The sequence below is a fragment of the Gallinula chloropus genome (assembly GCF_964237585.1).
Source record: "Gallinula chloropus genome assembly, chromosome: 2".
In the NCBI taxonomy this organism is placed as follows: domain Eukaryota; kingdom Metazoa; phylum Chordata; class Aves; order Gruiformes; family Rallidae; genus Gallinula; species Gallinula chloropus.
This window is the reverse complement of record NC_140086.1, coordinates 91,893,935-91,921,595: the sequence shown is the minus strand read 5'-3', so window position 1 is coordinate 91,921,595 and position 27,661 is coordinate 91,893,935. Positions and strand designations below refer to the sequence as shown.

At 44.0% G+C, this 27,661-nt stretch overlaps 1 protein-coding gene across 1 annotated transcript; it reads right to left on the bottom strand.

Moving 5' to 3' along the window:
• Nucleotides 1–27,134, bottom strand: LY86 (lymphocyte antigen 86; the record flags this gene model as incomplete). Its single annotated transcript, XM_084260099.1, has 5 exons — nt 1–96; nt 4,622–4,674; nt 11,484–11,612; nt 12,869–12,955; nt 27,014–27,134. The coding sequence occupies 5 exons, from the start codon at nt 27,132–27,134 to the stop codon at nt 1–3; spliced, it is 486 nt and encodes a 161-aa protein (XP_084116225.1).
• Between the last annotated feature and the right edge of the window lie 527 nt (nt 27,135–27,661).

Sequence of the window (27,661 nt, the reverse complement as noted above, 5' to 3'; positions counted from 1 at the left end):
CTAATAATACTCGGAATAATTTTTCACAGTAAAATCGGCACAAGCAACAGTGACATGATCTTCATTAGTCAGCCTTGCTGAAACAATGTAATCTCCCTGTATGAGGCAAACATAAAGCAAGCGATTAGCCCCACCAGTAGCATGCAACTGCTGCTGTTTCTAGGAGGGAGTCCTCTTCCTAGAAACAGAATAACACTTTTCACATCAAATTCCTCCAAAACCTTTCTTGTTCAAGTGTTTCAGAGCTGGTAAAGGACTTGCCTATATTTCCTGCCAAAATACTCTCATCAGGGATATCAATGCTGACAGCACAAGTTCAAAATTAAAACAGTACAAGGGGAACAAAATGTTTTGATGCATAAAAATTCCTTTCAAATCTGTGTAACTTCTCATGTTTCTTATGAGCAAGCACAATATGCCTGGTGTTGTTTTGTAACTTTAAGGGGAAGAAGTGCTCAGTTGTCTGGCACTTCTCTTGCTTGGATCTTGTTGTTCGTTGTGTACGCCTTTATCAGTATGAATTTTTATAAAAGCACCTTGGGAGATGTATGTGCATAGATGACTCAGCCTGTGAGTTTATTATATATTCCTATATAATAAAACAAGTGGCAGCTAAATTCATATTGTGTAGTTAAAACTACTAATTCAGGCTTTGGGGAGTACTTGCATTATTGCAGTGCAAAAAATCTCAACCTTAAAGAAGCTATGACTTTTTTTTGTATTCATCTAAACTGCTCTTGCTGTCTCCAGGTATTTGGAGAAGCACTGGGCGGGGGAGCTGACAAGGCTCACTTAAGAGATCTGGAGGATGAAGAGAACTAGATTTCACTCTAGATTGCTGCCACAGCACTATTCAGCTTCCTGACCTGGAAGACCTGGACAGGGAGCAGAATAAACCCCCCAGGACTGTGGCTGAAACAGTTATAGACCTGTTATTTCACCTGGACTGTCACAAGTCCATGGGGCCTGATGGGATCCACCAGAGAGTACTGAGGGAGCTGGCAGATGAGATTGCTGAGCAGCTCTCCATCTATCGATGGCCATAGGCAACTTGAGAGGTACCAGATGATTGGGGACTTGCTAATGTGACACCCATCTATAAGAAAGGTCATAAGGAAGATCCAGGGAACTACGAGCCTGTTAGGCTGCCAGGGAAGATTATGGAGCAAGTCGTCCTGGAGGCAGTCACAGAGCATGTATGTGACCTGACCAGGGGATCAGGCCCAGCCAGCATGGGTTCAAGAAGGGCAAGTTCTGCCTGACCAACCTCATCTCCTTCTGTGACCAGGTGAGCTACCTGGTGGATGACAGAAAGGCTGTTGATGTAGTCTACCTCGACTTCAGCAAAGTCTTTGACACAGTCTCCCACAGTATTCTCCTGGAGAAGCTGACACCATAGGGCATAGACAGGTACACTCTTCACTGGGCTAAAAACTGTCTGGGTGTCTGGGCCCAGTGAGTGGGGGTGAATGGAGTTAAATCCAACTGGTGACTCGTCACAAGTGGTGTTCCCCGGGGGTTGGTACTGGGGCCCATCCTCTTTAATATCTTTATTGATGATTTGGATGAGGGAATTGAGTGCATCCTCAGTAAGTTTGCAGATGACACCAAGTCGGGGGGAAGTGTTGATCTGCTGGAGGGTAGGAAGACCCTTCAGAGGGATGTGGACAGGTTGAATAAATGGGTAAAGGCCAATAGGATGAAGTTCAATATGGCAAAGTGTCGGGTCCTGCACTTTGGTCGTAACAACCCCAGGCAACGCTACAGGCTTGGGGCAGGGTGCCTGGAAAGCTGTACAGAGGAAAAGGATCTGGGGTTGTTGGTTGACACTCGCCTGAACATGAGCCAGCAGTGTGCCCAGGTGGCCAAGAAGGCCAGTGGCATCCTGGCCTGTATCAGGAATAGTGTAGTCAGCAGGGCAAGGGAGGTGATCATCCCCCTGTACTCAGGTCTGGTGAGGTTGCACCTTGAATACTGTCTTCATTTTTGGGCCCCTCGCTACAAGAAAAGCATTGAGGCCCTGGAGCATGTCCAGAGAAGGGCAGCAGAGCTGGTGAAGGGTCTGGAACACAAGTCTTACAAGGAGCAGCTGAGAGAACTGGGACTGTTTAGCCTGGAGAAGAGAAGGCTCCAGGGAGACCTTATTGCTCTCCCCAACTACCTGAAAGGAGGTTCTGGGGAGCTGGGGGTCAGCCTCCTCTCACAGATCAGTAGTGATAGGACAAGGGGGAATGGCTGCAAGTTGCACTGGGGAGGTTCAGGTTAGAAGTTAGGAGACATTTCCTCTCAGAGCGGTTGGGCATTGGAACAGGTTGCTCAGGGAGATGGTGGAGTCACCGTCCTTTGGGATGTTTAACAGAAGGTTGGATGAGGTACTTAGGGGCATGGTTTAGTTAGTAATATAGGTGGTGGGGGACAGTCAGAATAGATGATCTCAGAGGTCTTTGCCAACCTTAATGATTCTGTGATTTCTTTCTGATGTTTTTTCTGGAGCATGGAGGGGAGCAAAACCTGGGGTAGGAGATCTTGGCAGCAGTGGCCTCCTGGCTTTGAACCATAGTAAGCTCTTGCCCTGCTCAGAACTCTTCTGGTTGTGGAGTAGAAGGGAGGCATAGCTAGAATGAGTCGGGTTTCTTGGCATTTGCCTTTCACCATGGGATTTGTAAAGCAATAACTGGCCTGTGTCCTCAGAGAAGTTCAAATCAAGTGTAACATCCAAATTTAGAGAAAGGCCCAATGGCAACATGCTCATGAGAATACAGCCTTGTTGTAATCGCTGTGCAGACTGTGTAAATGTCCTTCAGGCTGCTCAGATGAGGCTGTTCTTTGTAATGAGCAGAAGACTGTATAGAATAACTCCTTATTGCCAGCATGGAAGGATGAAATTATTTGCATGATTGATTAATTAACAATAAAGCTTCCTACTCCTTTTCTAACAAGCATGTTAATTCTCCAAAAGCTTATTGTTTCACTCATGGAAGAGGGTTTGTAATAACTCATTTCCATTGCTCATTAGCAATTAATTTTTTTCTTCCTCCAGAGTAATTTTTTCTTATGGGTAAAAATTGTTATTAAAGAGATTTGTGAATAACTGAATTTGGAGCCAGAAATTCCAAGATTAAATTGCCCAGAACTGGAGTTTTAGTGGTCTGTGTGTTTCTAAAGCTTCCTCTTGGTCTAAAGTCCTATTCCTTGGTTTACGTAGAGTCTTTACTACGTAAGTGTCCCCACTGCATTTTAGTAAAGCTGCTTCTGGAGCAGGATGCTGACTGATACCATCTTGGACACACTAGTGTCAAAGATCAAAAGGCATCGTTCAACACAGTATCTCTAGATGTAGCCTTTATAAGCAGGCTACTAAGGGTGGGATATAACAGCCTGCATGAGGAGCCCAGCTCACTGTGTGAAAGCCTTGGAAAATTAAGGTTGTGGTTGTTGCTATTGCCAAGAGACGACTAAGACATGTGGGGTGGTAGCTTTTATGGAGTTCTGATTCCAGAAGCCAGCTATCCTTGTTATCATGTCTTGGCAAGCCTGGCTCTCAGACTTGTGTCCTTGTTTTGATCCTGTTGTCTTCCCTCAGCACTTGGGTCAGTACAGTGCTGAACAGATCCCAGACTTCATTGCGAGGTTCTGATGTAGGTTTTATATCTGCTGCTGAAGAACTCAGAGCCCATGTGCTGTGTGAGTAAATTTAAGGAGTGTTTGACCATCTGAATTGTGTGCTTTTGCAGTAGCGGCCACGATCTTTTCTTTACCACATTCTTGGCTAGATGCCTTTGTGATCCAGATCTTCTGCCTTCAATCCAGTCTCTGTGTATGTTGCTAAAAATCCATTGTTATTTGCTGGTTAAATTCAGCTTCGTGTTGTGCCCAGTTAAGAGAGACTGTGGTGCATTCAGCATTTGAGACCTATCTTACCTTGCCATATGATTTGGTTGATATTCTAGAAGGCAACTTATCTGACTCTGGAGAAGCCTGCTTGTAAAGACCATCTGTAAAGGATGACCAGGGAATTCAGAACAGTGCCTAGAGTTCTGGCTGTTTTCTCACCTTTCTAAGAAACTTATTTTCGTAAGGCTCCGTAAGTCCAGAGAAAGTGTTCTTGGCCCAATAACTTGTACCTTCAATTGCAACCTGGAAGACCTCTGTCTCTAACACCATATATGAGCAGTGGAACACATACAATTGCAATAGTTATCTAAATTGCCTTTATAGCCAGTGAGGATGAATGAGCTGCTCCAAATTGTTCAGCCCACTAAGAAGTGAGATGAATTGCAGCCTTGGTCTCTCAGGAGTTGCTTGGAGCTGCTTCTTTTCTTGCTATTTTCAGAGTAATAGAGGGGGGAGCCTACTAAAGAACTGTATGGCTGAGCCATGTAGTGCTAGTAGAGATCTGTTCTCTGAAGAAAATCCCTGTCTCTTGATAATGGTGGCTCTCTAATGCTTTGAGCAAAGCCACTTAATTGCATATTCAAAAGGATTAGTCATGTAAGCACTACCAGATCCAGTGTGCCAGCTGGGGGAGCTTGCAACATGCTGATGTTACTGCTGGCAGTCCTCTGACCATCCCTCAGGCAGAGAGCCCTTCCGCTTGGGAGCACAACTGGAACCAACTTACCTGTGGGATTTCTTTGATTCCCAGTGTGACCGGTCCCTCGTAGTAGAGTTGTTCTGAAAAGCAAAGATGGTGGTGGGTGGTTAGGCATGCAGCACGTGAAGGAAACAAGCAGCTGGTCGTAGATGCTTGTTTGTCATAGCACTTCAGAGTGGTCCAGTGACAAGTGCTATGGAGCTGCAAAGTGCTTTATACAGAGTCTCCCAACAGCCCTCCTGGGAGACATGCCAGGATGTGTACTGCCTTATGGGCAATGCAGGGCAGAGCCTGGGCTCAAGGAGGACCTCCAGTCCCCCTCTTAGTGGAGGAGGGGGGCATGGCTTTGCACAACAAGGTGCGTGTTCCTGTCTCAGCAAGCGTGCTGCAAATGGGGAAATGAAAGGGGAGGGAGATTACCAGGCACAAGTCCTTTAGCATGATCTGTTAAACACCTGCAGTTGCAATAGTTGTACTATACTGTGTAAGTAACTTTAAGAAAATCCACCCTGAGCTGAGTGTTTCTGTAAGTGTGGACTTCTGCCTGCTTGCTGAACATGACCTTAAAGTTATAAGAACATGTCTATCTCACTTCTGAGGGTGCGTGCACCAAGAAGGTATGTGATGTATGCTAAAGCCATCACAAATTGTGTTGGTGACTGGAATAGAGCCCAGGAGCTCCACCTTCCAATCCTCAACTCACTGAATGTGAGGCATGCTTGCTCTTTGCTTCTGAAGAAAGGGCAACTCTGGCATTAATGGACAGAATTAGCAAGCTGTTCTGCAGTTCCTCCTACTTTTCATAGCTTACTGGGCCAAACTGTGCAGACTTGACTGAAAATAAAATTTGTAGATGTTTCAGTATGTCTTGCTCAACTTGCCTTCCACAAGTTGTGGAAAAGTCTAAGAACTGTTTAAGGATTCTCTTTTGTAGGTGTCATGAAACAGTCTCTACTTTGACAGTGACAGAGAAGTGTTTCATCATATTTACATGAGCATGTGCTGGCATCTTTATGCTGTTGCTTCTCAAGAGTTGTTTTAGTCCAGTCTTGCTGTCTGGTTTTAACTGTGAAAGGTTGGACAAAAGGTTTGTAACGTGTTTATGTCATATGGTTCATCCCACCGTGCAGTAGGTATCTGACTTGGAAAAGAGTCTACAGAAGGTCTTCCTCACACGTGCTATGAAATGTTAGTCAATGCCTTGTAGGAAATGTATATGAAAGAATCATGACTATAAGATAAAATTGGAAAAGAGTAGGAGAAATCTGAGACATTACCAGTGTTCTACACCTTTGCACTAATAAGGAGTTTGTTAGACATAATGCCCTGATGATCCTGGGAGGTAGAGAAGATGCAGAACTTCTCAGTGTTGCCCTGAAAAACCGAATACCAAATCAGAGTAGAATAAGCAAGTTAGCATGGGTTTTTCTGGCTTGTCACACTCAAATTGACCAACTATGTTGCAGCACTCATACTGTACCTATTCCCCTCTGCATCCCTGGCTATCTGACCCCACACTGGATGACCTTTCCTTTTCAAAGGGCAGTTACCATTGCTGCTTGCTTCTGTGCACGAAGCAGGAGCCCCGGAGTCTGACACATCTCCGCTGCTGAGAGTGGTGACTCAAGAATTTTAAAAATACAGTACAGCCCACTTCTCAGTTCATAACTTTACTGGAGTCTAAATGGGAGTTAAAGGCACTGCAGACTGCATGACTTGGGTGATGAGGGCCTCCCTTGGGACTTGAGCTATATGTGTGTTGATGAGCTAAGACAGGTTGTGATGTGTCCCCTCAGGGTGGTGTGGACTGTGCAACAGTGTGGCTTGGGGGTTTGTGTGTCCTTTCAGTCAGTAGAGCCCTATTTGACTGTTTCTCCCTCAGTCAGCTATGAGCCTTGAAAATCTTGAATGGCAGCAAGGGAGAGTAGAGAGGAAACTGGGCTGTGAACAATTGCCCGCCCTCAAAGTCCTCCTTCAGAGGGACATGGTAACTCCTCTCAAATAATGTGGCTCCTGAATCACGTGGATTGTTCGGGCTTCACCTAGGCTGTTGGAAAGCCACCCAGAATCTAAACATATACAGTGTTCAAGTTTTGCAAAACCTATATTTTAAAATGAAGTAGGAGTCATCAGGCCATAAATTTGGTTCTGAAATTATGGCAATGCTAATCTCTTCTTCAGTGTAGGTAGAAGCTATTCCTCCCCCTTCGCCCACTTTGCTGTGACAAAATCAAAGCTAGATGAATGCAGTCTTAGGGCTCTGCCTCAGCTTTCTCTGAAGTTTTCCATGATTGCTCTGATGTTTGGTAGCTATGCTCATTAATCAATGGAAATGTTATCATGGGCTGCACTGTCTTTTAGGGAGCCTCCAACTGTGGGGCTAGGTGCAGTGTGTCCAGTTTGAGATCCAGGTTTATTGCTTTATGATTCAGCACTGCCCTTATTCATCTCTTTCCAACCTGGGGTCTTGCAGTGGTTCAGTTATTAATCATATGGAATTACTGGAGAAAGATCAGTGAAGGGCCACTGATATTAAGGGACTGGAATATCTCTCCAATGAGGAAAGGCTGAAGGAGCTGGGACTGTTCAGCCTAGAGAAGAGAAAAATTAGAGAAGAGCACATCAATATGTAAAAAAAACCTTAAGGGGGCAGGTCTAAAGAGGATGGAGCCAGGTTCTTTCTAGTGGTGTTCAGTGACAACACACAAGAGGCAATGGGCACAAACTGAAACACAGGAGGCTTCTCATGAACATTATGAAAGACCTTTTTTTACTGTAAGGGTGACTGAGCTTTGGCAGAGGTTGCCCAGAGAGGTTGTAGAGTCTCCATCCTTGGGTACGTTCAAAAGCTCTGCCTGAACACAGTCCTGGGCAATTGGCTGTAGCTGACCCTACCTTGAGTAGGAAAGCAAGGACAGCTTTCAGCTAGCTGAGACCTGCCAGAAAACAGTATGGATCTACAGATCTGCTGAATTTTATCATTCATATTTGCTTTGGACCATGGCAACCTCCTCAGTGCCTGTGCTGGCTGGCTGAGGCTTTTCAAAGCCCATCCAATGTTCCTCCTGCATGAGGATTTCTGCTATAATTCCAGAAGTGTAAACATCCTCCAAGGCTTTAAGGACTGTGGTTTATCACAGCATCCTCCCTATACTCATACATTTTTCTCCATATATTCATATGTTTTTGCATTCCTTCATTGAAAGAGGATGAACGTGTCTGCTGCACTATGTGTAACTGTCAGAAACACTGAGCCTAGCTCATTGAAAGAATTCTGTGGTGTTTCTAGAGGAAGCCCAGATGTAGTTTGGAAAACACAAAAAAAAAGAACACTTGGAACAGTATAAATCATGAGTGCAGTTTTCCAATGAAAAATTGCCCTAAGTCTTTATTGGTCTGCTGATAAGTTTGTGGTATTTGTCAAGAATGCTGTCATCACTGACACACTTTCAGTCCACCTGCTATTTTCAGCCCTTTTTCTTAAAGACTTAACTGGAGGTGATTTCTGTAGAGCATCCCGGAAAACATTTCTAACATAACACTGATTCAAGGCTATATATTGTATTTGTCATAGCAGCTCTTCAGCTTTTTCTACCAAAAGTGACTTGGTCCTTTTCCCTGCCACTGTGAGCAGGCCTCTAGTAGCTTCCCATCTGAAAGAGAGCTTTCAAATGTGTAAGTAAGAACTTCCTGAGGATTACTTCAAGTTACTAGTTATTTATTGTGAAGATGCCTCTCATTCCTGACAAAACACCTATAACGAAATTCTCACTCCTCTTTCTCAAATCTTCCTTGCACTGAAAATCTCCAAACGTTCTCACACTCTTGAACTATATAAAGGCTCCGTACATCTGCACCCACCTCTTCCTTTTTCTATGTTTTAAATCTTTTTAGAACTTAAATGCTCCATGTTGGAGTTCTTCTAGGACATGATCTTGCACCCATGCAACTGACACACAACTTCTGTGGGTTTTAGGAATGCAGGAGTGATCTGAATAACTGCCAGCTTTAGATGTATAGCTGAGTGAGAAAAACATATATAAATACATAGCTGGGTGAGAAACATCCACTCTCTCTACTGGGGAGGAAAAAGTGAGATGAAGGGGCTAAGCAAGACATCATTGGGTATCACCCAAAGACCTAGCTCTGTGGTGTGGCTGTTTTCTCAGAAAAATACCTCAAATCACAAGGTGATACCCAGTTTTGTAACTCATGCCATGTTCTCTACTTTTATTCACAAATACTATTTTAGAAACTTGTTCACTGTAACACCTGCTGAAAGAGGCAATAATGTAAAGAATGGAGGGGTGGCGTGGGGTTCTCTATGGTTTGGGAGTGCACAAGGGATTGTGCAAGTTCTCTGGTGCCTTTATCAGTTGGGACTGAAAGAAAACTTGCAGAGGGTGTAACTATCTTCTGTCAGGGAGTTTTGTTAAAGCCTGCAAGTTGTGGTTGATGCATTGCTAAATATTACCCTGGTAGGTCTTTTTTCTCTGATTTTTAGTGATTACATTGGGAAATCTGTTAAATCTTATGTAACTGTTTTCTTTGGAGGAATAACCAGCACTTCCTACTAAAAAAGAGGAAGAGCTGAGCTCATGTTATGCCACAAAGAATTTAGCAGTTTTTGTTGTTACTGCTGTTCTTAAATGGTCAGTGGCCTGTTTCCTTGCAACCTTTTGATCTAGCAACTTCACAACAGTCATAGCTCAAAGAAAAAGATCTTGGAATCCTATTTAGGTGTCCCAGATCTGACTTTTGCTTAACATAAATACTATACAAGTATGATGAGCATGAAACCTCCAGCTATATTAAATTTCCTAAAGTATTTTGAGTAATGACAAAACTGTAGCATTATAGGAGAGCAAAGAAAAAAAACCAAACTAAACCTCCACCAAACCCCCAAGACTTTGCCACATCCAGCTCTTAGAAGTCTCTCCTCTCTGTAACTTCTATTCCGATTGTCCACACAAGTGAGTGGGCCAACAAAGCAGACCTACGTTCTGTCTCACTTTGGGAGACACAGAAACAAGGCAATCTATGGCTTTCTCATGGAAGGCAAGCAAATTTTGTGTGGAACTATGTTTAAACTCAGGTCATGTCTGGCTAGATGTTGGAAATGTTTCCTGTGCAACAGGGAGAAAGGGGCTCAGCATGAAAAGCTTCAGCTGAAAGGGCTGTCCACCCTGTACAGCAGGATGCATGCTTGGCCATTCACAGTGTCCTACTTGCCTAGGTATTAGGTCAGATTTACAGCTGTGATGATATGGTTAATTATGGCTGTGCTGAATTTCCTCAAGCTGGTCTTCAGCTCACATCTGTATCCTAAAACATGGGTTAGAGTCAAATGTCAACTAATTAAAATATACTGCACTTTCAATTTGAACCTCAATCTATGAAAGCTCACTTCTTTTCCACTGTGATTTTAACTATTAAATAAAACCAGCTACTGAACAAGAGGGTGTGGATTAAAAAGTGTGGCAGATGTCCTTGCATTAATGTAGGTTGCTTCTCAATGAAGATACACTATATTACCTAAACAATTAGCTATGGATTTATATTATAGTGTGCTTCAATAGGCAATCACCTGCCTAAGGGACTTGGAAACTCCAGGAAGCTTTGGCTTTGTTGCATAATGTGTGAACAACATTTTGTGCTCAGCTCAGGACTGCTTCTCCTTAATGTATTCTCAAAAGGATGTTATTTAGAACTTCATCAGGATAAGATAGTTTTCCAGTAGGTCTTTGGGTGGCTCCCCACCACCTTCTATTCAATACACAAGTGAAGAAACCTCTGAATTTAATTTTTTGTCTACCTGGCTTACAGGATTTACCTAATTGGTTGCTCATCCAGCATTTCTCTATTATTCTTTGTGATATTTCCATGCTGTGTGAAATGTCTTGGTAATTTTCTAGGGGATGTCTTAGCAGTAGCACTGCTAAACTCATAGCCCTTGCACATGAATTACTATGGTGTTATCAGGATGGAGATGCAAGTGGATGGGAGAAAAGCAGAGCTTCTGAAACTAAGTGGTGTTCCAACAACTCTGAGAATTTCCCTGTAGCTCTACAATTCTAAAATCAGCCTAAATAGATGATCATGGTGTAAAAGGGATTTAATAATAACCATTTAAGATACATGAATATTACAGTCCAGAGGCACACCATGGCTGGCTTCATACTACTTGTCCTGGGCTAGGGCAGAAGGGACCATGAGATGCCCAGGCTCACCTGGGATCAAAGATGCCTGCTTTCTGGGGGCAGCTAATGCTACTGTCAACCAAGTAGTGCAGGTCTGCACCAGCTGGCAGCTTGGCATGAACTGAAATCATCTGGCTGCTGCACGGGCATGCGTTGAGCAGAAGCAAAATGCAAACCATAGATGGTATGAAGTAGTATCTTAGTCCAAATATCCTTATTTAAGCATAACTCCTCCTAAAGTGACTTAAAAACTGCCTTTTAGGACAGGAAGTGTTACTTGCTTAATAGTGAAGAACATGTTCAGAATGTCTTCTTTGTTTGCTCAGACATTTCTTTGACAAAAATAAAGGCCAGATCCGTAATACTTCTTGCTCACATGACAGCCATGTGGCTATAAATAGAGTTTATGTACCTCTCTGCTGTTGGATGGGGTCACATTACCACAGTTATTTTATCCCATGTGTTTGCAATGTTCTATGATTAAAAAAAAAAGGCAAGTGAACAGGGTAGGAGGAAGAGCAGGTTCTGAAATTAAAATGTCTCTGTCCCACTGTGTCTCTGTCATCTATTAACATGCTGTTGAGGTAAACAGAACATTACAGTGTATTGGTGCATTCAACAGCACAGTGGGTGCATCCTGCTTGGAGTATTCAGTAGCTGTCAAATACTTTGAGTGCTACCTAAATTACCTCCTTTCTTCTTTCCACAGAAAATAAGCTTAGAATGTCCCGGCTCACAAAGTGTCTCTGAGTAGGATAAGACGGTCTTCCCATTTATGATCAGGTCAACCTTGACATACAGTTCCTTGATGCTGTGTCCTACACACAAAGCAGAAAGAGAGCTCAGAGAAAATGCAAGGGTGAAGAGATTTATTACTTTATTTTCAAAAAAAATTTCCATTTTTTCCCCCTCTGTTTAAGCCATCAAATGTTTTCACTGAGAACTCCTGATACACAGAAATCCATGCTTCAGGAACAGGTCTCCAAGTCCCTTAAGATATATAACAGAGGATGTAATAGCATATATCTTTATTGTAAAATAAAATATGCTCATGACCACTCTCTGACCTTGAGGCCAGCAGGCATTGTAAAGCTTGTGTCCATACACCTGAACTCTTCCTTCCCTGCTGTGTCTAGCAGAGGGGCCATATCTGATAGGCTCCTGGAAGCAGCCTATGGCCAGTGCCTGCTGCCTGGGAAAACGGTAGCTACCCTGAGCCAGGCTGTCTCACAGGATGAAGACCTTTTGCATGCAAGGAAGCATTCACAAGTGCTAAAAGACACTTGGCACACAAACAATTTCAGCATTTAATACATCAGCGATCTCATATTTATACTCTGGTAGTAGAGGTTCTAGGTGAGCTTGGGGCCAATGGGGTTGCAAGAAGGTCGTCCTTCTATGTAAGGATTGCAAGTCAAGCTATGGCTAATATTAGCTTGTGTACCCAGCCTGATAGCTCAAATGCAGTTCTGCTCTTGACCTCTTATTGCTGATCAGTGAAGTGCTGGGGGTTATAATTTCAGCTATCACAGGTGGTGAGCTGATGGCAGGACTGTCTTGCTGCAGGCTAGTACTCCTGTATCACCCTGGATCCCCAGCTCACCCCAGCATGCTTCCTTGCATGCCCAGGATGGGTGGGGAGATGCCCACCCCTTTCTCTGTGGGAGTCCCTTAGTTCAGGCTCCCACTGGCAAGAGTCAGTCTTGGTGATTTGGTAAGCACTGCTGGTGCTGGCACACGAGTCAGGGTGCCATACCTGTGTCACTTAACAAGACTCTCCCCAGCAGACCTAGCTGTGAAGACAAGCACTAGCCCATGCTGGTCATCCATGTGTGCTGATGAAGGGTAGGAGGGGAACAGGAACTGAGGGCTGATAGGACTTGCTTAGGGTGACACATGTAGCCTCAGGCAGGGATGATAACAGACGTTTCTGTAGGCCCAAGCAAGTTTTGAATTTTCTCAGAAATTAAGCCCCTTTGTATATTACAGGAGGCTGTCACTCATGCTTACTTCTTGATACCAGTACTCACACGTGTTACCTGTTTATAACATGAGAAAATAGCAATTCACTTACTTAAGATCATTGCAGCTCTGATGTTAAAGGTGTGGGTTGTGATGTCAGAGCAGTGATCAATGCTGAAAGCAAAGTCTTGCTGGGGATCTATTTGGAGACAGAAAGCAGTGGGTAACAAGTTGTATTTGTAATAAGATAGTGACTGTGTAGAAGAAAACAATGAAATACAAAAGTGTTTGAAAAAGCAGATTATGTATTCCTTAGAAATTCTTGGGAGATGCACTCAAAGCTTCCATACCCCATGTTAATACCTACTTCTGTCCTTGCTGCCACTTCAATCTGAAGCACATTCAGATGATAGCCTGTGTGTTGGCCTAGAACCTACTGGGTAGGAAAATGAGTCAAGTTTGGGGAAAGCAAGTTCCCCACAGTGTTGGGTAGTCAGTACTTATTCACCAGCGAAGCACAGCTGCTCTTCGCAGGCTCTGTGCGTTGCCGTTCCTTCTTCAGCACTGACGAGCTATTGGTTGTGATGACTTTCTTAAATTCGTTTGTACCACAAGATGGCTTGGCAAGGCTGTCTGGGAAACTGAATCCTGAAGTGGGATGAAAAGTCCAAAAATTAAAATAAAATCGCTTAACTGAGATCCTGCTGTATTTCATGCTGAGTTCCACCATCATGTCATGTTTCTAACCCAGGAACTTCTACATTTTTCCCTTTCTGGGGGGCTTAAGCAGAGCTGGGTTCAAAGGGAGCCCCACAGCTGATTACTGACATGAACGCTGCTCTCGCCAGCTCCTGCAGTATGCCTTTCTCTGCATCAAGATCCAGAATGTAATTGATTTCCCCACCACTTACACCTTCATCCTTGCTAGCCTCCATGAGACTGTGTTATGCCTAAAGGCTTAACAACATGTCATTCTCTGGTGACAGCTGGCAGGAACAACTGACAGCTCAGCTGCTGCAACCAACAGCACGTGCAAGTGCGTTTTAGAGCTGTGACTGGAGGTGAAAGTTTTGGCCGATTTGGCAGTGCATTCTCCTGAGCCTAAAGGCTTGCTTTAGTCACAGGTTTGTCCCCCATGGCAGCTCACCAGCAAGTTTGTGCATCCATCCAACTTTCTTCTCTGTGGAAACCAGAGAAGTGACTGTGGCACGTGCAGAAGCAGCTGTTGGGTCCCTGGTTTACATGGAGTTGGTGGTGACAAAATACAGACTTGGGAATGAAATTCTGTTTCATACTTATTGTTTATTGTTGCTTGAGGTAATCTTCTCACTGAATTGGAAGTAACAGTTTGGAAGAATTCTCCTTTGATGCTGCAGTGAAAGTTGAGTCACGAGTGTCCTCTGTGAGGCTGAGCTAGTATCTCCAGTGTCTGGCCCTACTGTTCTTGCAGCAGTGCCCTACAGCTGTAGCAGCAGGCAGGGAGTATCTCTGGCCGACCAAAACCTGGTTGCGTGAAATGAATCGAAGTGCTAGGAGGAGCTGGAGGTGTCTGACAAAGTCAGGCTCTGCAGCACATGGATTGTCAGCGTGGTCCAAAAGGAACTCTCAAGTCTGAGGTTCTGATAAATTAAAATAACCATTTAAAGGAGGGAGATGTCACTGGCATTTCCTATTTCCTGCAGCTGAGTCGCCATGCTGTATTTTGTCCTATGTGCCACTAAAGCAGTCGCTGCAGTTGCATGATCTGCTTGGGACAAAAAGTTGGTGCCTGGAGTTGTTTATCATCTGCTCAAACATGACAAGAGTCAGAGGGGTTTCTTTCCTCCCTCTCCATATTCCTGTCAGTTCTTGCTTTGTTATTGCAGCTTCAGAAGCTGTTGCAATCGGGCAGGAGGGCAGTTTTCTGCTCCAGCCGGAAAGCCTGTCAAACATCTCTTTTCTCCAGGACCGTTATGTCTGCTTCCCCTCTGGTCTACACCATCTCTCAGGGCTTGGTTTCCTCTTTTCTCTGGACTTCTGCAAAAGCCCCTCTCATTTCTGTTTTGTGTGCAGTGTGATGATAAGGTTCAGGAAGCAGCTGCTCAGATTCAGAGCAACTTGGGCATTGATGCCTACAAACAGTCCTGGCTGTCAAATGACTAAAATTGTCAGTTATATAATTTCCAGAGGGAGTTATGGTCAAAAATGGGAATGCAATATACACAATGCTCTTCTCTTTTCAGAAAGACTAGATTGTACTTTAGTCAACAAATTAAATCATGGTATTGAACCAGAAATTCAACTTCTAGCCCCAAAATTTCTAGTTCAATAACTGAGTGGAAAGGGATGTTCATGAAAGCAGGCTTCTCAGGAAAGCATACGCTGCTAACAATGAACCTGACCTCAGGGTGATTTTAGTTTGGATGTCTCACACCTGTCCATTTTTTTTGTCTGGGCTTTTTGGTTGGTTTGTTTGTTGTTTTTTTTTTCCTCTTTTTTTTCTATGGGTTGAGCTCTTCTGCCAAATTACATATTTCATGGTGCGTTGTAGCCATGGGTGTCCTCTACAGCACCACCAGTGATGCTGCGTAGGACTCTGATGTACCCCGAGAAGCCTTGTCTCTCTCCCCCAGAGATGAAGAGAGCCTGGAAGAGCTCACATGAGACATTCCAGCAAAATTTGTAAATTAGAGCATTTGGGTTTCGTGTTGTTACTCTGTTGCTGAGAAATGTAAACCTTTCCACTGGCAAAATAAACCCCAATTAATTTTCAGACCGTCTCCCTGTGGGAATTCAGGCTATGACTTTGCAATGCAACTTCTTTAGATGTTGTGGTGTACACGGGGGCCTCCTGCTGAAACCAATTGAAAGGATGGCTGTGTTGCTAAAGCTGTGGTGACAGGGAGTCTGGATTCTAAAGCACGTAGGCAGAGAGGTTGCTGCTAAAAGGATATTAAATGAAATAGTGGTTTTCAACCACTTATTAAAGTGAAGGTGTTAGTAAATTCAGCGGTGCGCTATGAACAGCAGTAGCATGGCACACCCCTCGTCCTTTAAATGTTGAGGAGTCCCTCCTGTGGCAAAAGCATCCCGAGGCAATTGTCATTTTGGTACTTCTCAGATGCACAACCCTGAGTCACTGTGTGTGTCTCATGGAGTTTTAATACTTATTCTTCCTTGTTTGCCTCAATCTGAAGTGAGACGGTTAGACTGAAAAAAATACATGTTATGTCTTTCACATGTGCAGAGCAATAACATTTACCATTAAATCTCTAAAATACGTGGTGCTGCCCTTCAGCCTTCCACTTCCCTGCAACATTTTATGGTGCACAGTACTGTATGTTCCCAGACTTCCCTCCACCCACTCCCTTCAATCTGCTCCTTCTTCCATAATTAAAGCTAGAAACTCTTCAACTGGTTGCAGAGTTTTGCTTTTCCAGTTCGGCTTTGATATCTTACAAGCGCTTAAAACGGTGCTGGAAATTTTGCAAACACCTTGAGGTTTGTCAGTGAAAATCTCCTTCAAGGGGTGGGGAGGGCAGGGAAGGGGAGCAGGCAAAGGGCATTTTTTTGTGCCCGTGTGTCTATGTGAGAAGGGCTTGGGCTGCAGCGTATTTGCAGCTAGCGTGACGGTGCCCGGCAGCAGGATTTTGACTGAAGTTCTGTTCCAGACAGTTCTAAATCTTTTGGGCAGCTGCTCTGAGAAAAAGTCAAGGCTTTGGCTTTTGTAAACAATCAATGCTTTCTAAGATCTCTTAGACCTGTTGTTTGAACTCGATGCTGCAGCTAATCCCGAGTTATCAGCTGTATCTACCACCGAATGTACAGCTCTCACTGAAAACAGACTCCTGTAGCCCAATCCTGCTTTGAGAGGGGCAAACCTGGGACATACCTGGCATCTTTCCACTATGTGGCATAGTGCCAGGTGAGCCCCTGTATCACACCTCCCACTTCATCCTCATCCAAGTACCCTAACAGATTTACTGTGGTATTGGCTCGGACTTTTTGTTTACCTTGCATGTGACCTATAGCGGCACCACAGTGCAAAATTTCAGCCTAGACTACTGGTGGGAGGTGTTCACAGGGGTGAGTTTGGCTGGGTTTTTCTAGAAGAATAAGCAGATGGGTGTAGTACAGCCTAAGAAGCTCAGGAGAACCCCTCACATTTTCTTTCTAAAGTTACTTCTCTTGTTCTTGGCAGAAGGGTCACAGGTAACTTATCTCAGATACACCACTGTAAATACGTCTACGTGACCTTTCTGGCTGCAAGCCTTGTGCCTTTGATACAGGTTGTTACCCCAGTAACAGGGACAACAGATGAGAACACACTTTTATGCCTCATTGCTGCAGTTGTGGGGCCATCAGCTCACATTCCTGCTGAATGTGGGTGTGCATCAAGCCACAGGGCTGCGAGCTGGGGCTGCCCTTGTGCCCTGCATGTTTGTTCAGCCTCCTGTGCTCTGGGAAGTGATTTCCAGCAGGAAGATGAAGCAGGCAGCTGGGAATGATAATGTGCTAACCCACTATGGCAGTGTCCCTCAGAGCTCAAGCTGCTAGATCACTAACTGGGCATTGCAGAAACTGCATGGCCAGATGGGAAGCACCTGTTACAGGAATTTTGCTGGGCTAGTGTACAGCAGCCTGTGTCTTTCTTTATTCTTTTCTCTCTCACCCCTGTCTTGTTAACTGTCCTCTAATGGCTTTAGTCTCATCTAAATCTCTCTAAAAGCATGTTGTTTACATATGAGCATGAAAATCAGTGGTACAAGTGAATAGGAGTATCAAGGAAGGTCCACATCTTTAAGTCTTGCAGTAATGAGAAGACTCCAGATTGGTAAGCTTTGGTGTTTCAGAATAACACTTTAGGAGCAGATAGGCCACGAAATCGAATGGAATGACATAGCTGCTCTTGGCTAGGGTCATACAAGGACAGGCTGGTGCTAGAGGAGCTGGAAATTAGCACAAGGAAGAAACATATTTAGTAATTACCCAACACTCCTCACCTTCAAAGCTCTTAATAAAATTAAATCATTAGTCCTTAAAACACTGAAGGTGATGAAAGAAGAAGAAAAGAATGAGGAACTGTTTGGGATCTCAGACTTCATGTATTCACTCAACATTTTCCCTTTAATGTCTGTTTAAATGAATTAACCTCAATGCTCAAGGTTATATTTGACACTGGAATCTACTCATAAAGTACTGAGGAAGAAGCTTGGGCTGAATTAGCATTTCTTCAGTTGTGCACCTAGATTTCCCTGAGCACCTTCAGTTTAATGAGCTTCCCTTTGAGCCTGCCTCCCCTGCATGCCACTACCATGTCCAGACACGGCTGGGAGAAGCAAAGTGACCCTCTCTTCAGAGGGCAGCAGAACAAATTGTGAGAGTTGTGTTGGCTCTGTCTAGTTTATCATGAGGCCATTACCACCAGCTCTTGGCTTTTTCCTAGTTTGGACAGACAGTCTGGCCCCCTTTGTAGGTCTTGTGGTATGGTTTATCTCCTGTACCTTTCTGGCTTGCTTAGGCAATGTGAAACTTGAAGGAATAGGGAAGATGAAAGTTCATGTATCCTGGGGGGAGAGGAGGATATGGGGGGTGGAGTACAGACTGTGGGAATTCCTTTTTGCAAATAGCACTATCAACTTGTGGTCTCTGAGGTCTGCTTAAACCTAAAGTTCTTGGAGATGGTGGTTGGAGGGCGTAACTGCTGCTTTATGGCAAAACTTATATAGCTGTAGAGGGAAGCCGGAAGATTTAGCCTGTGTCATCTTTAAGCAAAGAAAACACCAGAACTCCAGCAAGAGAAACTTTATAACGTGGTTTTAAAAAAGTATTTATGCAATAGTTAAATCATTTCCACTCCTCTCTCCAGAATACCAAGCACTTGCAATGCAACGAGTAATCATACGCAGTGTGGTTAAACTAAGGCACAGGCATTGCTGGCCTATGGTTGCAGCCCTAGCTTTGGAGAAAGGAGATTCTAGTGTCTTACAAATGTAGTTTAAAAAACGATACAGACTTTGTCTGTTACTATTAAAAAAAAAAAAAATCCAGAACACTTTCCTGAGTATAACTGGTGTACACACTTGCAAATATTCAGAAACAGTAATGCAGAAGGCTGGCAGCTTCTCCAAATGTGTTACTGGGGCACGTGGACTGGATGCGGTGTGGAGGGTTCAGCCGATGAGCAAAGTGTGGCAGATGAGGAAGAGAGGAAGATACCTGCCTAGTACCAAGATGAGGTTACCTAGCTGCCACTTATGGCCATGCAGCTGCTGGTGGCCTGGGTGAGGACCTGTGTGGTGTGATGAGTTGGAAGGAAGCCCCTGCAAAGACAGTGGGTGGGTGTGAGGGGCTTTTGGCTCTCTGCAGCTTGGAGAGTTGTGTTTGGGGAGGGTGTGTCTCCAGCATGCATGAAGCCTTAGCAAAGACGATTCTTGAGTTGAGTCTTCCTGCCTTTTCCTGCCCAAAACACCTTTCTTGACAGCAGGCTTGTTAGAGCTGTGTGTCAGTGCTCAAAGTGAGGCCCAGCATATGAAGGTACGTGGAGACTTCCCTTCCTTTTACCAGCGGTGGTATTTGGAAAGGGGGATTTCTGTGCTCTGCTTGGTATGACAAAGCTTTGTCTAAACTTGTTTGAGAAGACAAAACTGAAAGATGCCAGCTTTGAGAGACAGCACATACAGATCTGCGTTAGCATTTGATAATCCTGGTTTGTCCTAGTTTGCTTGAGAGAAAGGAAGGCAGGGCAGGCTTCAGCTACAGCAGTGTAACAAGAAAATGCTGCATTAATTTGGGCCCAGCAGGGAATGTATTAGAGAGAGAAAGTCTTTGTTCTTCTGTTCTGTTGGTAAGAAAACACCATGCGCTGCATGAGTAAGATGCATACAGTAACTGCCTGTGTTTCTAATCAGATCTGTCTCTTCTCTCATCATGTGTGTTTTTTATTGTTCTTTATACTGCTCTACTTGAGACAGAGATCTCTGGACATCAGTGCTTGCCAGTGTGACTGGGGATTCACAACAGACTTGTAGTCTTGTGTCAGAAATAGAACCAAACATTATGAGAAGCTGCCCCGCTGTTAGACACATGCCATGCTCTGGGATAGCAGGCTTTACTGCTGATTATACAGAACTGTAATCAGCAGCAGCCAAATGGGCTAAATGTTCCCATTTTCCCAGGGTGGGTTGAAATCCACCACAGGAGCGTGGCAGTAAGCTATAATTGGAATGGCACGCTCCCTCTACTGAGGAAACTAGCCTGCCGAATCACCACTGGGTCATTTGACAGGAGCCATCCATCTTCAGGTGAAGAGGAAACTGGTGCATTGAATTAATTTGTGGTAGCTTTTGAGATCCTAGCTTTTGGTCACTGGAAGCTCTCCTGAGTCTAAAAGCAGCATCTGGGACAGATCAGAAGTTTGTTTATTCTTACATGGTTGTTCTGTACAGGGCATTTAGGTGTCTTGTTCCTGATGGCCGCCCTTTCTCCCTCATTTTAAGGAGCCTCCTTCAAGTTGGTGCAGTGACACCAACACACAATAATGCTGAAGAAGTTCTTGCAGTTTTCCAAGGTGTGTTTAATTTTTCTTAAATTATTCTTGATATTTTTGCGGGTGGATGTTAAACTGCTGCAAGAACCTGACCTCCTGTCTCTTGTTTCTTTGGTAAACTGCAAGCATTGTAGGGTCCAGAGCTATTCTGAGACCTTAATGACAACTCTAGATGAGATGGTGTAGCAATGTCAAGAAAGCCCAATGCTCTTGGTGGCTTGATGCTGTAAATGTGGCTTTTGATAATTTCTACTTCATGTAATATAGGAAGCTAATCTCAAACTTTCATCAGACTATTAGCATAGCTGTGACTCACCTGCTCAGTACATTAGAGTGCTTCCTTCATACAGACTCAAATTTCATGTGCAATGGCAAATGACAGCTCTGACTTGCCCACAGTACTCCTCGACTCTAATGCAATATACAGTTTTCTATGTCTGTATCTTCTCTTTGCTTCCGAAGGGGAGAACATCTTTTCCTATGGCTTGCCATGCAGTCTGGTACCCCTCATGCTTGCGATTCCTTAGTGGCTCCATGGCTACAGCAACGGAAGGCATGGCAAAAGTCAGTAGGTGGAAGATGTGTCTACTAGTTTAGATTTAGCAGCTGGAGATATGCAGGAGGGATTGTCACACACAAACAACCCTCTTTTGCAGTCCACGATGCAGGACCTTCCTTGGTTTGGTGAAGACATGGACATGGTGAGGAAACCTCTGATCTAAATTAGATGGGAATACTTAAAGCATGGTGGGAAAAGTTCAGCTGAGGTTAATGCTCTCCACTACTAATCTCAGTGAGAACATTAAAATTGATTGTACTAAATGGTTCAAAAATCTAGATGCTGAACCTAATGTTTTTTGTACCTTGGATGTATGAAATTGTCTGCCACTCCTCCTTACCACATATTTTAAAACTTACTAAATACTTTCCCTTCTCTAAAAGAAGAGGTAAACTTTAAATCAGAACCGCCTTATGAGGTGACATGGGAAAAGAAAGTTTCAATCCTCTTTAATAAAGCAGATAACGTAGTGTTAATTCATGGAGGGACCAAAACTTTGAAAGAAGTTTTACATGTGCACTCACATCTCTGTTACCTTGATTCTTTTGATAGCTTCTGTTTGTTAGGATCTGATGCCAGAAATATGCATGTCAGCATCTGGTCTTCCCCCTGGAATAAGTAAGCTATACCAGATGAGTATAGCAGCAAGGCTATGACACAAAGATGGGTTGGACAGAGCAAACAAAAAAATGTTTTCAAGTTAAATTCTTAAGTCCTTTGATTGTTTGCCCATTAGCAATCTATGCAACAAAAGATCAGAGGGGAGTTGGTGTCGTGTGGCTTTAAATAATTTAGAAGCAGAAGCAATTGCTGGAGACTGCTTGAGGGAAATAAATATGTAAGTAAGTCCAAGAGAAGCATCTGGCTCAATCTGTCTGCCAGAAAACAAAGAATAATGGAAAAAGAACCCTTTTTTTACCAAGTGTCTAGAAGAACATTTGCCCTCAAGATGCATGAGGTGAGAATTTTCTGCAGACTCTTCTTTGCCAACCGAAGCTATCGGATTACTTACATCCTTTGGTTAAAGGATGTGAGTGTTTGCCCAGGGAGGAAGGAGGACTAGCAACGTCGGTCGACATAGACAACGGAAACTGGTGTGCTGTAAAATTAGCGCTACGATGATGACAACTTAGCAGATTTGTTTACAAGTTGGTATTGCTGACTGAGCAGGGATGGGTGTTACAGGTCTATTTTTAAAAAAAGGAAAATGAGGATTGTAAGAGAAATAGTATATTTGATCTCTCAGTATGTAGGAGAAGGGATACGCTGGGCTGAGTGTGTGAGGGGCTGAAACTATTCAGCACGGACAGACGGATCGTCAGAAAACTGTAATCTAGCCAGTCTGTCAGTCTCCCCTTTTCCTTTTTTAAGCACTGAAAAGTTCCCTCAGGGTGGAGTTTATGTCTATACTGTACTGTCTGAACAAAGCAGGTTCTGAACAAGAATAACCCTGATGGCCATTTTAACGGGGATCCAAATCTGAGCTCACAAGTCTAAAGAAAAGCCAAAGAAATGAGGGTTTCTCCATCTGTAAATGCAATCCAGTGCAAGCCTGTACTGAAGTGGGAAGTGCTGCTCTCCTACTGTCAACGCAGGGCAGGAAAGAGCGTTACAGAAATGACCCTGCTTGAAGCGTGACACAGTTACAGAAGCAGTCATGGAGCTCAGTGGACGTTAAGTTCAGCCTGAATTTTCTCTGGTTTTAGGGAGATGCATTGGTAGGTAAAAATAATTCTCTAGATGACCACAGGGCCCTGATTCTTTGTCTAGCAGAAGATATTAAAGCAAATGACTTGCCATATCCCTAAACATGTTTTATTATTTTTAAGTCTATAGATATGCAGACTTAAAACTTGTTGTACCCTTATTTACAAATTTTATATTTAGGTTCTGGAGGTTGAAATTAATATTAATTGTTCCTTCTCCTGAAACGTCAGTTAATGGCTTCAGGAAAAAAAAAAAGGAAAAAGGCAAATAAATACAAACATGAATTGGAAAATGTGTTTGATAGTAAAAAAAAAAGAAGTAAAAATCACACGTGATCTGAATAGTATTTTACAAAGCCTAGGGAATATCTCTCAAGATGTCATTTTTAAATACTACTACTTTAACTCTCCTGAAGATCTCCCTGAAAATACCTGTTATTTACTTCTGTGCACAGAAGACTAAGTCCTTCATGGTTGATGCTCCCCAGACCCTTTCTCAGAACCTTATGCCTTACCAGCAACCTTTTCTGCACTGTCAAGAATTCTGCAGTTTCAGGCAGCTCTGAAATCTCCCAGGTCCTAAACCAGAGAAGGGCAGCGGAGCTGGTGAAGGGTCTGGAACATAAGTCATATGAGGAGCGGCTGAGGGAACTGGGACTGTTTAGCCTGGAGAAGAGAAGGCTCCGGGGAGACCTTATTGCTCTCTACAACTACCTGGAGGGAGGTTGTGGTGAGGTGGGGGTCAGCTGCTTCTCGCAGATCAGTAGCAATAGGGCAAGAGGGAATGGTTGCAAGTTGCACCAATGGAGGTTCAGGTTAGAAGTTAGGAGACATTTCTTCTCAGAAAGAGAGGTTGGGCATTGAAACAGGTTGCCCGGGGAGGTGGTGGAGTCACCGTCCCTCGGGGTGTTTAAGGAAAGGTTGGATGAGGTACTTAGGCACATGGTTTAGTTAGTAATATAGGTGGTAGGGGAATGGTTGGACTAGATCTTGGAAGTCTTTTCCAACCTTAATGATTCTGTGATTATAAACATAGAGCTTTATTAATCACTGAGCATACTGGTCTGGGTTTGCTGGTTGAAAGAAATCCAGGCATTCTGAAATACTGATTTGTTGACACAGGCCCAACTAACATTTCAAGAAAGAGCTGTAAAAATAGTTGGCAAATGTTTCTCCTGCATCTGTAGCAGCAATCACCTGCTTAACCCCATGAAGAGGGCCCCATTTGAACACTACATTGTACGAGTGTTTTTGTGTCCAAGACAATTGGGCTTACGTGGCTGGTCTGGAAGCAGGTGCTGGTAGACATGTTGAAGAGTTGTGTTTTGTAGCTTCTCACTGCACTGCCCTTTGCAGTGGATGTCTGATACTCCGATAGCCCTGGAACCTACGCAGGGCACGTCGCTACCATTGCCTTCCTGCCTTTCCCTTCCTGGACAATCTCCTTTTGAAATGTAGCTGGAAAGATCAAAAGTGTTATTACTGTAAAAATCACTGTGAAATTAAAAGGGGTAGGAGTCGGTCATTTGTGTAGCAGGTTCTTTTCATGTCTCTGCATAGACTTGCCAATTACGGTTCTCTTTTCTCAGTCAGAGATGTTAACCTGTGCTGCTTTTATCTCAGGATCCCTGCCCAGGTTTCTAAAGTGACTTGTGGTCATTTGAGATCTTCCTTTGTTTTTGTCACTTGTTCCTGTGAGGAAGAGTGGCACTGATGGGAAATGCCTTGCTATCTATAGACTGTCTCGCTGTTATGTCTCCTGTGGTTATATAGAGGAGGCAGTGTACTGTCTATTTGCTTGACTTTTAGACCACCTGTCTCTCAGCCTGTGTTTCTTGCTCTGGGTTTGCTGCTGAGGATTTTTGTCTGATTTCTTAGAAATTACTTTTTTTTCCAAGTGCATGATATTGATCAACGGGGTCTTGCTCAGCCCTTTCTTTTGATGCATCCCTTAGGGTCCTGGTTACTGGATGTCGAGTCTGATGTGGCTGGGTGGGAATGGGGTTCCTTTTAAAGGATCTGGAGCATGGAGTGATGCTGGGGGCTTGATGCAAGCCTGTATCTTGCACATCATTGGGGCAGGATGCAGCTAGACTTAAGTACTAAGCAACAGGAAATTGGGACTTACTTGTGGGTGCAGGAGATTGCTATGCTTTCTCTGTCTTCAGTTAGCCACCTAAGAGCCTCTGCTACATTTATCACAGTTATACTGGCTCTTATTTTTTGCTTTAGTAAGGTTTTTACTGCCTTATAGGAGAGATTCTGATAGACTGCAAGGTAAAAATGAACACTTAGCTCCTCCTTAAATGCTCAGACTGAATTCTTCTGCTGCTGGAGGGGATTCAACCTCAGAAATGATGTTGCAAAGTACTAGGCTAAAATGATTGCAGCTTCCTTAAATTTGCTCAATTCAACCCTAATTCACTGATAAGATCCTAGAGTTTCTACTAACAATGATAGAGGTGAAATCCCAACCCTCTGGAAGCCAACATGGGATCCCTTATCCAGAATTTCATACTAGATACCGCACTGTGGCCACTGCATCCCAAAACGGTGTCATCCTCTGGCAGCTTCAGTGGAGCAGGAAATACCATGGGGGTTTCTCAGACTGGGGGGACACATGGGGCGGCCTTCCCCTGAAACAGGTAGAGAGTACGGGCAGGTGCCTAGCATTGACTCCGTGCTCACTGACATTACAAAGCTGTCATGAGAAGGTTTGTTGGGAAAGGGTCTTGTCAAACTTAGGCACAGGTCTGCCTGTTCCCTCCTGTGTGAGAACAGCTGGAGGGACGCAGCTAAAAATGAAGGTATGTGCTGCCCATCTTGTGGCTTACAGCAAAATGAAGCAAAGATAAAGCTTCCCCCCTGGTGAAAGGTGCTGCGAACACCCTTTGGCGCTGCTGTGAGCTTGTCAGTGAGCTCAGGAACAGCCGCGGCAGAACAACGGGACAGTGGCTGCCCATGTTGCCACGACTGTATCTTCCAGGGCCGTGAAGGAGTGAAGAACTGGGCTTCAAGCAAACAATCTGATTTATTTCCTGCCATTTCAATATCTGTATGGTCTTCTCATCTCCCATAGATGTACCCAGGAGGATAGAAGAGCACTTTGAATATTGGGACCTGACCTGTATGATCTCTGGCTTGTGCTTCTTCAGCTGTGCATTCCCCTGAATGCGTGTTACCTCTTACCTTTCTGAGTGTGGCAAACCAAAATAAGTGGCACAAGCTCTAAACAAATGCATTTTGTTAGCGAGGTGTGCACAGTAAGAACCAAAGCCTGACTGACACATGCCCAGCAGAACATTTCATCATTGTTTGAATTGACTTAAACCGTTGCCTGTTGCCTGTGTCAAGGCATCTCATGCTGACTGAGAGACCTGTTGAGGGAACAGAATTAACTTACACAATGAATTCTTACTAAAATAAAAATAATGCCAAAGCTCGTATTCAATATCTAATTAAATATTTCCCTAATGCAGTAGACCCATTTATAATGTGTGAAGCCTGACTTTAGTCTCCTGGGAGCTGGTCAGTAAAGAATAGCATTACAAATATTTATTTACTTCTCTTGTCCCTCACTGGCTTTATTTTAATGGGTGTGCAAAACAGCATGAAAACTACAGGGGAGAAAAAGCCCCCGGGGGAAACCCTTTGTATCAGGATGAATTGGAAAAACAAACTCTAGGGTGCTCATTTGCCATGAATCGCTTTTCACATCACGTGCAGAAAATGAATGAGGCGTCTGCGAATCTAATTCCCTTTGTCCCGGTTGTAAAGCACGTCAGCACAATAGGAGAGGCACAAGGCCAGCAAAGCAAGAGGTGGAAAGCAGGCACCATTCAGTGAATTCATTTTCAGTCATTCCAGTGCCGCTTGCTCCTTTTCTTCTCTACAGATTTAAAGAACAAACAAAACCCTCTGGGCCCTGGAAAATGCCTGGTAAGAGCTGCTGCTGCAGTCTTCCTATGAGCCCGGTGGTGATGGGGGAGAACACGAATTCTTCCCTCTGTCACGCTGGGTCCCTTGTCACTCCAAGTGGGAGGACAGAAAGCACATCACCACAGCCTCCCTGCATGCTAGGAAAGCAGCAGATAGGTGCACTGAAGAGAAAGTGTTGTCTCAGGGGTAAGAAAGATAAAGATCCAGGGTCTTCCTCTTTTTAACCCAGCTTCTTGATAAAAATCCTAGTCATCTCCTTTACGCTGAACTGGATTTTGGCAGCTGTTTTTTATTCTGAATTAGATTACATTATTTCTTCTTTATCTTCTGTCTAAATACAGTTAGATTTCTGTGTGTGGCAACCAAACCATATCTGAAAGACTTAAAATGTTCTAGCTGCAAGACCCAGTGCTGGCTTCGGAGTGTTACCCTTCTGTCCATTGCCTGGCTTAGAAGCCCCTCTCACTGCACAAGAACAGCTTTGTTGCCCAGCTGAAAGGAAAATGGAAATTTTAAAACTCTCACCGCAGCTTTTGTAATATAATTCCAAGTTGTCCTCTTTGCAGACTGTGTGCGTAGGCCATTCGCTGCTGGCACTGACGTAAAGCAGGACTAAGATGAGCACAAGAGCATTTGATGTCTTCATGGTGGTGGTGGTGGTGGTGATGGTAGTTTGCAGGATTACTTCTGTTTCTTGCTAACTCTCTGGAGGGAGGTGTTCCTTCCTCTCTCCACGGGAGACAGGAGTGTTACTACATTCACGTTTGCGGAAGGGTTAAGCGAGCCAGCGCAGCCTTAGCTTACCACAACGTGGTATAAACAAGAGGCTAATCAGAACTGGAGAGCGCCGTTTCCGTGTGCTTAGACTTCTGCTTTCTGCTTCATGTTAGTTTAAACTAATGACAAATGAGCTAATCACACCTACTCACTGCATGGCATAGCCCTGCCTCGGTGCCTGCTGGAGCAACGCAGCAAACTGGTTTTCATCTTGCTGCCGGTTTCTTCTTTTGAAGCCAAAGCGTTTGGGTCAAGACTTCAGACAGGCTTATTTAGCCCTTCTGGCTGCAGAACATTGGGATCCAAATTGCCCCATCTTAATTACACAAAGTCAGAGCACATTTTTCGAGGCAGACGGTTTGGGTTCTGTGTTCTTCTCAGTAACAGATCTCTCTG